This window comes from Dunckerocampus dactyliophorus, chromosome 16 (assembly GCF_027744805.1).
Source record: "Dunckerocampus dactyliophorus isolate RoL2022-P2 chromosome 16, RoL_Ddac_1.1, whole genome shotgun sequence".
In the NCBI taxonomy this organism is placed as follows: domain Eukaryota; kingdom Metazoa; phylum Chordata; class Actinopteri; order Syngnathiformes; family Syngnathidae; genus Dunckerocampus; species Dunckerocampus dactyliophorus.
In genome coordinates, this window is record NC_072834.1 from 10,367,520 (window position 1) to 10,378,797 (window position 11,278).

Consider the following 11,278-nt stretch of genomic DNA (forward strand, 5'->3'; position numbering starts at 1 on the left):
TATCCCAAAGGTGCGACTCATCGGTCCGGGATCGATGAATCCTCTTTGGTCTCCTGCAAGGCTCTAAGTTGCACATGGAGGAAAAAGAGAAGGTGCTGCATCTATGTGTGGCTATCTCCGATGTCCCCGGGCACTTCCTCTCTTCTCTAAACTGTGCCTTGCTGGTCTAACACTAAGTTTTGTAAGTCTGTGTTTCTCCTGACGAGAGAGTGGGTTGCTCTCTTCGCTTTTCAGAACAAAGTCACACTTTTGGTCAATTTGATAGATGCAGCCACACGTAGCCCGGGGACTCACAAGGAGAAGAGCCCCGAATAATCTTGGGTGCGGTCTTTATACCTTTCCACCCATTGGCGTCATAGCTCCAACATTCTCCTCCCTTCTGGGAACTTAACATATCCCAACTCTTCTCGGAACATTGGGAAATTACCCAGTAAGTCTCCCCCTTTAGGTTTTATTCAACCCCCTCTTAGCAGTGCAATTCCAACCCATACATTGTTTGGCAACAGGCCGCCAACGGTTTAAATCAACACTTCCCCTTTTTGGGTGACATCTGTGTGTGTGTGTGTGTGTGTGTGTATGTCCCTAAGAATGCGTTCACTCTAAAATAGGTGAAGGTTCAACTACAATACTTAATATTTAATTAACAATACTTAATTGGATAGCCATAAGCACAATCGTACTATAGAGTGTCCGTCCTTCATGCTATGCAACCCTCCTATGTCTACCCATACCAACCATGCATGTCTTCTTTATATTTAATATCGATGATGGTTTTCATGGCGTCATAATCAGCAGGCATACATGTTGTACATAACAGTAAATAGTTACCCTTAACATCTATCCTTGCCAGTTACCCCTGGCCGGCACCCCTAGGCATGTGCTATCATTCCGGGTCAGAATGAACCTGAGAGCGATGATGATGAAGGGGTAGCTCCACTTTCCCCAAGTCACTTGCACAACCTCATCACCGGATGCCTGTTAAGGTCATGCCCAGGACCTAGTCTTTCGCTCAACAGTCCTTTGTTGAACACTGCAGTCCCTTGTCCCTGGGGGATTCTTGATAGCAACGAAGGACAGGCGACAGCGCGCAGTGATATGACGGGAGAGAAAGTAACTCCAAGCGATTGTGGGGTCTGATTTTTTTTCGAGGAGGCATTTTTGTGATGCAAATGTATAACCCTTGAACGTTTCGAGAAGTCAAAGTCTTTACTTATGTGACCCCAGCAACTAACTGGAATTACGTTCCTCATCACCGAAATTTGACCAGAACTCTGCTCACGGGACAAAGTGGGAGGTAAGTCACTGTTGATGCACTACACTGCTGATGGGGATACAACTATCCCTTTAAAGATCCATCAAGTAGATGTGATCCAGGAAGAGCTATTGTCCGACATTGTAACAATTTATAGTGGCACTAACGAAAACACCAGTGTGCAAGGCACTCATGGAGCGATAGTGGGGGTGGCCAGTCGACTGAGCCAATCGATGACCTTGTGGGTAGTCTAAATGGAAACAGGCTTGGCTTGAGCGTCCGTTTTCCACTCGGCCCTAGTGCTTGACTAGTCTTTCAATATACTGTAGTGTAACATTGTTTTTTGGCCTGTTAACTACAGGGGGTCAAAACTGCCTTTTGAAAAAGAACAGGGGACGTGTGTCCACCCCCCAGAAAAAGTTTTACATCTTGGAATTAATTTCATGAAAGACTGGTGCAAAAACAAGTGTTATATTTTTGTTTTGGGACTGGTAGGGCTGTGGTTGAAGCCTGGCGTGGCTGGTGAATGGCCTCGTTTTTAAACAACAAAAGATTCTCTATATAGTCTCCTCACGAGAATAGACATATTTGTAGAAAAATATACTAAAATTGTGCCAGATTTATGCCTGAATGAAGAGAAGAAATTCATATTTGGAGGGGTTTTTTTAAAGAACAAGAAGCAGTATAGTACAGGGTGGTCCAAAAGTAGGGTTACAGTTACTTCATTATCTGTTTCACATTAACAATGAATAAGCCTACTTTTGGCCCACCCCGTATAATAGAACATATGAATGGCATTACTTTGTTTTCCGCATGCTGACTAAAAATGAAAAAGGGGACACGGCACAGTGTTGTTTCCATGGTAACACCTGCCTTACTGTGAACTAATATGTTACCCTGCAGAATTATGGAAATAATAGCTTAACGTGCACGCTTTCCTCTCTCGTAACATCTTCCCCAGAACACAATATAGTGTATAAGCCCCTAAGAGTATGTATGTGTAATAATGCTGCTTTTGTTTTGTCTCCCAAGCTGACAGTGAGAGGTGAGGTGAGGTTGGCTGTGTCGCTCGATGCATTAATCATGCATGCCTGGCTTTTTTGGCCACTAGTTAGTTAGTTAGGAAACAGGAGGGCAGCTTGTTCTTCACACTGCTTCCATGGCTTCTTCTGGAGAAAGCACGCTATGGACCACCCTGTGTGTGTGCTTCACCGCCCTGTACGCAAGTGAGTATCTGCCAGGAATTATATACTTTTGAAGTCATACTGTAGCGTTCGAATCGAGTCACACAGAGTCTGAAGCTCTTCCAAAGTTTTACTGCCGACCTTAACGCAAATAAGAGTACTCAATTTCGACAAAGACTATAGTTGAGCTCACACACTTGCTTGCTCCTCGCTCTCTCGCCCACAACACTTCCTCCTTATCCACCAATAGCATTAACAGCCAGGTGCGTTCACGAACATCAGAATTTAGAACATCAGCATTACAACACTAACTACATTACTGTAGTTTGTAGTAGCGCACAAGTGCACCATTGTGTATTGTTCCGGTATAGTGTTGTATACTGTAAGTGCAGCACAACCATACATGCGTACAGTATGTTTTTAATGCAAAGAAGACATTTGTTGTGTGACATTGGTTTTGGCTCCTCTTCAGAGCTGTCAGGTTTAATTAAGCAACTCATTTGCACACACACATACACACACATACACACACACACACGCGCGTGAGCACAAAACGTAGATGAAGTTGGGGGCGGGGGGAATTCATTGTTTCAGGATCATGGAGGCACTGGAAATGAGGGCGTGGATTAATGACACGCAGGAAATGGATTTTCTAAAAATGCCTTCATCACATCTGACATTTACTAACAAAATTACTTTTAATGTTATATTATATATACACAGCTCCAAATGTCACTTATTATTATTGTTGGAACTACTGTATAAACAGTGCACAACAAAATTGAATTTCTGATCAGGTGATCCACCACCCCACCCAGTCAGTGTTTATGTTTATGCCAGCTGGGCCTGCCGTGTGTGTGTAATATACAGGGGTGTGACAAAGTGTTTCCCCCCTTCCTGATTTCTTATTTCTTTTGCATGTTTGTCACACTTAAATGTTTCAGATCATCAAACAAATTTAAATATTTGTCAATAACAACACAATTGAATACAAAATGCAGTTTTTAAATGAAACTTTTTATTATTAAGGGAGAAAAAAAGTCCAACCTACATGGCCCTTTGTGAAAAAGTGGTTGGTCCACCCTTAGCAGCAACAACTGCAATCAAGCGTCTTACAGTGCTGTGGAGGAATTTTGGCCCGCTCATCTTTGCAGAATTGTTGTAATTCAGCCACATTGGAGGGTTTTCCAGCATGAAACACCTTTTTAAGGTCATGCCACAGCATCTCAATAGGATTCAGGTCAGAACTTTGACTAGGCCACTCCAAAGTCTCTCATTTTGCTCTTCTTCAGCCATTCAGAGATGGACTTGCTGGTGTGTTTTGGATCATTGTTCTGCTGCAGAACCCAAGTTGGTTTCAGCTTGAGGTGACCAACAGATGGCCGGACATTCTCCTTCAGGATTTTTTGGTAGACAGCAGAATTCATGGTTCCATTTATCACAGCAAGTCTTCCAGGTCCTGAGGCAGCAAAAACAGCCCCAGACCATCACACTACCACCACCATATTTTACTGTTGGCATGATGTTCTTTTTCTGAAATGCAGCGTTACTTTTACGCCAGATGTAATTGGACACACACCTTCCAAAAAGTAAATTTTCTGTCTCGTCAGACCCCAGGGTATTTTCCCAAAGGTCTTGGGGATCATCAAGATGTTTTCTGGCAAAACTGAGATGAGCCTCAATGTTCTTTTTGTTCACGCAGGTCATTTTTGCCCAGGGTCTTTCTTATGGTGGAGTCACGAACACTCACCTTAACTGAGGCAAGTGAGCCCTGCAGTTCGTTGGATGTTGTTGTGGGGTCTTTCGTGACCTCTTGGATGAGTCGTCACTGCGCTCTTGGGGTCATTTTGGTTAGCCGGCCACTCCTGGGGAGGTTCACCACTGTTCATTGCCACATATTTAAATTTACTTGATGATCTGAAACATTTAAGTGTGACAAACCTGCAAAAAAGAAATCAGAAAGGGGGCAAACACTTGTATATGTTCTATCTATGGATATATACCCTCCATAGAGACATGCACATGTACATATATTTCTTATTTCCTTTGTTTCATCAACGCAGGTGCAGTGACGGTGACCGTGAGGGAGTCCACCATCGAGGTGGTCCGAGGGGATTTTGTCATCCTGCCCTGCTCCTTCTTCACCTCCAGCCCCCTCTCCAGACTCAACATCATCTGGACACTCACCCCTTTCTCCAGCCCACAGGCCCCCATTCAGGTCCACTCACTACTCCTACCAATAAAGTCCTTTTCCTCTTAGTTTTCACACCGGAAACTCTATGTCATCCAAATCTATGACCTTTCAGGTGATCGTGTATGACCATGGTCAGGTTATAGAGGACCCCTCCCTCATTGGCAGGGTGGCTTTCACAGGTATACAAGTCATGCTGAAAATGAAGCAGAACAAATATGCTTTGTAAGAAAAGACAACATAAAACGTCTGAAATAATGCAAAGAAATGTGAATAAATCCAATGTTAGGCATCCCTTGGAGTGCAGACATCATCATGAATGACACGCGTGTGTCTGATGCTGGGACCTATCGCTGCATGGTCAACAATCCTCCAGAGACAGCAGATGCTGGCATAGGAGAACTGGTCCTCAGCGTGCTGGGTAAATACTGTATACTGTCCATTATCACCATGGCCGCCATGCACCACAGCTTAAAAAAGAATATTAAACCATTGTAGAATCCACCTTTATCATTTTCATTTGAAATCTATATACAGTTATTTATCAATATTCTATTTATGTTTATGTATTCTATTAAATGTCATGCACAGTAAAAAAAAAAACAAAAAACAAAAGGTCTATAAGCTTAATTTTTTTAAGTAAAAAAAATTAATTATCTTTCAAGAATGAAGTCGTATTTTCTTGAAAAAAAATCTTAATCTTGCGTGAAAAATGTATTTTTTTGGGAATAAATACATCTAATCAAAATAAAAAATAATAAAAATAATAAAACCATACGTTTTCAAGTGAAAATGTAGTAATATTAGCATTCACATTTATCATTTTCATTTAATGTAATTAAATGTTTTATTTAATTTAATATATAAAATATTAAATATATACAGTAGTTATTGATCAATATCAATCAAAAAAACAAAGGTCTAGAATCTATTTTATTTTATTTTTTTTTAATAAATAAGTCAGTATCGTACAAGAATAAAGTCATTTTTTTCAGGAAAAACAGTAAATTGTAAGCTTGCGAGAATAAAGTTGTATTTTCTTGAGGAAAATAGTTTTAATCTTCCATGAAAAAAACAAATTGTAATCTTACAAAAATAATGACAAGAAAAAAACATCATTCTTCTGTAAAAAAAAAAGGTGTAGTGTTACAATTCACATTTATCATTTTCATTTTAAATCAACACACAGTTATTTATCAGTATGACATGTATGTAGAAGTATTGCAATAAACATCATGTACAGTAAATAAAAAACAAAGAGAAAAAGGTTTATCTACAAGCGTATTATTTACTTTTAGAAAATAAGACTATCTTACAGGAATAAAGTCATATTTTTTCAGGAAATCAATTCTAATCTTGAGAGAATAAAGTTGTTTTTTTGGAGGAAAAAAAAGCTTTAATCTTGCATGAAAAAAAATGTAATTTTAGGATTAAATCAATTGTAAATAATGTTAATAAAATTGTAATTTTTCAGGTGGAAAGTTGTACTGTTAGAATTCACATTTCTCATTTTAACTGAATTCTATACAGTACAATATATATCAATATATGTATGCATAAGTGCCATAAACAATAAAGTATTTTTTGGGGGGGGGAAAAAGTCTTAATCTTGCATGAAAAATGTCCATTTAAAAAAAAAAAAACAATGGTAATTTTACAATATTAATTTTCTATTTTTGTCATTTTCCAATGCAGAAGTTGTAATGTTAAAATGAGTTGTGCGTGTTTTTTAAGGAAAAAACATTATTATCTCATAAGAATAAAATACTTGTTTTGGAAAACAAAAAGGTTGGGATGTTTTTTTTTTTTTTTAATAAAAAAATTGTAGTGTTACCATAATAAATTTGACCAATAAAGGAATTTTCAGGAAAAAAGATTGTTAGCTTGTGAAAGAAAATGTTTTTGTAATTGTAAAAAGTCATCATTTTATGAGGTAAAAAAAAATAGTTTTCCGAAAAAGTAGCAATTGACTAAAGACTAAAGTTATAATATCATGAAAAAATGTTGTAACTTTATTTATTTTTTAAAACTTGACAATTTAGTGTGAATAAATGTGTAATATTGTATAAATAAATAAAAGAAATACAGTATAATCCCACAGGAATAAAGTAGTGTTTTTATTGGAAGGGGAAAAAAAGCAGAACAAGTCATTGATAGCCGTCGATGCTGCCGTGTGATGTTGATCCCCACTTGTGACGTCAGTGGCGCCCTCACTGCCAGCATGCCACTGGGACGGAGACATGGACACAGGAGGGAGTGTGAGGTTGTCCTGCGCCGTGGCCGAAGGCATCCCTACACCGGAGATCCACTGGGATAAACTCAATCCTGAGGAGATTTCTCTTCCTATCAACATGGAGGGTGAGAGAGCCTTGTTGTCTAAAAAAATGACCTAAATACTTCAAGGAGACATGGGTCAAGGTCATTTAGACAAGTTTTGCGCAGGTAATGAATGTATCGGAAATGTTCTTTGGTCCTTTCTCAGACGATCTGTCCGGCTGGGTCCAAATTGTCAACGTGTCCTCTCAGACGTCCGGCCTGTATCGCTGCTCCGCCTCCAACCTCCTGGGAACAGAGAACTGCTACATCAACCTGTCCGTCTACAGTGGTGAGCGGCGTTTTATTGGGGACACATTAAACAAATAATCATTTGAGATTCCGAGAATGACGCCTGTTACGACGGAGTGTTCAAATAATAAAAAAGTCGTAAATTTGCGAAAAATAAAGTTGTAAATTTACAAGAAAAAAAGTCGTAATATTACCAGATTAAAGTCACACATTTATGAGAATAAAGTCATAAATTTACAAGAACAAAGTTGTAAATTTGTGGGGAAAACCCCCTCATATTATTACGAATATAAAGTCTAAAATTGACAAGAAAAAATTTCATAATATTACCAAAATAAACTCGTAAATGTACAAGGAAAAAAGTCATAAATGTACAAGAATAAAGTTGTAAATTTACGCAAAAAAGTCATAATATTACAACAATAAAGTCATACATTTATGAGAATAAAGTTGTACATTTACAAGGAAAAAAGTCATAATATTATGAAAATAAAATCATACATTTATGAGAAGAAAGTCGCACATTTACGAGGCCAAAAAAAAGTTTTTTCATACGTTTACAAAAATAAAGTTGTAAATTTATGAGAAAAAACCAACATTTTTCATACATTTATGAGAATAAAGTCGTAAATTTACAAGAACAAAAGCAATTTTTTTTTACATACGTTTGCGAAAATAAAGTTGTACATTTCCGAAAAAAAAAAAAAAATTTCATACATTTCTGAGAATTATGTCGTAAATTTACGAGAATTTTTTTTTCATACATTTACTTTTTTTTTTTTTTTTTTTTTTTTTTTTTTTTTTAACTGCAACAAAACACTTCTTTATTCTAACAAAAAGGAAAAAATGGTCACAAAGCAAAACGTCGCCACAAAACATGTCAACACTGCCCCTGGTGGTATTAGTATTAGTAGCATTTTATAATTCAGAGCAGTAAAACATGAAAACAATATAAACATATTTCAAAGACAGATAGCTCAATTTTATTCATTTTTTAAATGGATAAGTGCTAATATGTCAAAGTGGCGCAATTTTAACTTTTACATTTACATGCTCAGCATTATTCTGCCAGTGGTCCTGCCTCGCTCTATTGGCCGTGACAGTGTTGCTTTTGGAAGGGACCATCTTTTTGAGCTCCTCATAAAGCTCCAGAACAATTACTTGCTCATCCTGTGTAAAATACACCGGCTGGGATGGCTTGGTTTTTGAGCGGAAAAAGAATAATATGACGTCAAACGCCCCATTTTATGAGAACGCGTACTTTGCACAAAACCGAGAACCGGACCTGACAAAGTAAGGTGCTAACCACCGTTGCAGTACCGTTTAACTTTGTTTGGGGAACTTTTTTGTTTTGTTGAGCTGCATCTTGAGCACAAAGCCTGGGTTTGTTGAGCCACTTTCGCAGTATACCTCCCAAGAAACTACTGCTTTATATCTGTGAAATGCCACTGTCAAGGAGTGATTGCAATGACATGTTAATCAATACAACCAAAACTAAACTATTACAAGTGCCATTTTACCGTAATTAAATTGAAAGTGTGCTCACAAATATCACTTCAGCTACTATATATTTTTTTTTTTTTTTTTTTTTTTTTTTTTTTTTCATACATTTACAAGAATAAAGTTGTAAACTTAACAAGAAAAAAATCATAATATTACGACAATACAGTCATAAATTTACGAGAAAAAAGTCATACGTTTATGAGAATCAAGTCATAAATCTACAAGAAAAAACTATATTTTATGAGAAAACAGTTGTTCGTTTACGAGAAAAAAAGTCGTAATATTACCAGATTAAAGTCACACATTTATGAGAATAAAGTCATAAATTTACAAGAATAAAGTTGTAAATTTGTGGGGAAAACCCCCTCATATTATTACAAGAAAAAATGTCGTAATATTACCAAAATAAACTCGTAAATGTACAAGGAAAAAAGTCATAAATGTACAAGAATAAAGTTGTAAATTTACGCAAAAAAAGTCATAATATTACAACAATAAAGTCATACATTTATGAGAATAAAGTTGTACATTTACAAGGAAAAAAGTCATAATATTATGAAAATAAAATCATACATTTATGAGAAGAAAGTCGCACATTTACGAGGCCAAAAAAAAGTTTTTTCATACGTTTACAAAAATAAAGTTGTAAATTTATGAGAAAAAAACAACATTTTTCATACATTTATGAGAATAAAGTCGTAAATTTACAAGAACAAAAGCAATTTTTTTTTACATACGTTTGCGAAAATAAAGTTGTACATTTCCGAAAACAAAAAAAAAAAATTTTCATACATTTCTGAGAATTATGTCGTAAATTTACGAGAATTTTTTTTTCATACATTTACAAGAATAAAGTTGTAAACTTACAAGAAAAAAATCATAATATTACGACAATACAGTCATAAATTTACGAGAAAAAAGTCATACGTTTATGAGAATCAAGTCATAAATCTACAAGAAAAAACTATATTTTATGAGAAAACAGTTGTTCGTTTACGAGAAAAAAAGTCGTAATATTACCAGATTAAAGTCACACATTTATGAGAATAAAGTCATAAATTTACAAGAATAAAGTTGTAAATTTTCTATTAAAAAAAACTCATATTATTACGTGAATAAAGTCTAAAATTGACAAGAAAAAATTTCACATTGCCAAAATAAAGGCGTAAATGTACAAGGAAAAAAGTCATAAATGTACAAGAATAAAGTTTAAATTTACAAGAATAAAGTTGTACATTTACGCAAAAAAGTCATAATATTACAAGAATAAAGTCATACATTTATGAGAATAAAGTCGTAAATTTACAAGGAAAAAAGTCGTAATATGAGAATAAAGTCATACATTTATGAGAATAAAGTCGTATAAAAAAATGTTTTCTTACGTTTACGAAAATAAAGTTGTAAATTTACGAGAACAGAATTTTTTTCCCCCATAAATTTATGAGAATAATGTTGTAAATTTACGAGAAAAAACTATTTTTTTTCCATACATTTACGAGAAAGAAAATGTTTTTTCATTTACGAGACGAGAATAAAGTCATGCGTGTCATGGTGTCGTACGTGTCATAGCGAAATAGAGCACAGCTCTTCAGGAAGGAAGGAAACTTTCATTCAGGCAATCTTTTATTGATAACGTGGCATGTTAGCCATTCTCACTTCTGCCTTCCTAACCCCGCCCCCTCCACATGCCCAAGTAGTATTACTTTTTTTTTTTTGTAAATTTATTCTCATAAAGTTACAACTTTATTCTCGAAATCTCAGATTAGTATTTTTTTCCAATGTGGCCGTAATACTGCGTCGTGCTGTCTCCTCGCTCAACTGGCTGACTGTTGTTTTAATTGAACTGTTAGCAGTGGCAGGCAATTCCTCAGGGATCCTACAGGGGGTGCTATTGACACTGTCCATGGCTCTGATGCTGCTGGCCCTGCTGGTGCTCATCCTGTGGCTTCATCGCACGGGTCAGGATGGACGATGGAGGACCTCCAAGCAGGAAGAGGAGGAGGAGGAGGAAGGCTATAATGAGATCCGCTACACTCCGTCACTGATAAAGCGTTCCTTTGTTTGACCAAGAAGAAGGTCGCCATTTTTTTTTAAAAAATAAACACTCCAAATTCTGCTTTGTTTTTTTCCCACACAGTAGTAGTGGCCATGGTTGATTTACTCACCTGCAGAGAATGCCAGGCTTTTTTTGTTGTTTCCATATCTTTGACAAATATACTACTCATTTTAATATTAGAAAATAATTTTCAAAAAGTAAATGAAACAAATAGTAAGAATGTCAAAAGACAGCTACCGTGATTACTGCCATCTAGTGGTAGGCAATTAAACACCACAGCACTTCCTTGGTCATACATTTATTATTTTACAAGAAAAGAATAAAGTTGTAAATCTACAAGAAAAAACTCATGATGATACATTTATGAGAATAAAGTCGTAAATTTACGAGAGTAAAAACATTTTTTCCCATACATTTACGAGAATAAAGTTGTAAATTTATAAGAAAAAAACTCTTGTAAAATCAGAATTTTCTGACATGTAACATTGTGAGAAAAAGGTTTTAAAAATGTGTGTATTTTCTTTAGA

General features: G+C 36.1%; 1 protein-coding gene across 1 annotated transcript; it reads left to right on the plus strand.

The window, feature by feature from the left end:
* Positions 1-2,284: 2,284 nt before the first annotated feature.
* Positions 2,285-10,811, plus strand: zgc:165604 (uncharacterized protein LOC792578 homolog). The gene is made up of 7 exons (XM_054755797.1): positions 2,285-2,478; positions 4,500-4,654; positions 4,743-4,809; positions 4,917-5,048; positions 6,830-6,985; positions 7,110-7,232; positions 10,546-10,811. The coding sequence occupies exons 1-7, from the start codon at positions 2,412-2,414 to the stop codon at positions 10,758-10,760; spliced, it is 915 nt and encodes a 304-aa protein (XP_054611772.1). The 5' UTR covers positions 2,285-2,411; the 3' UTR covers positions 10,761-10,811.
* The last annotated feature ends 467 nt before the right edge of the window (positions 10,812-11,278 follow it).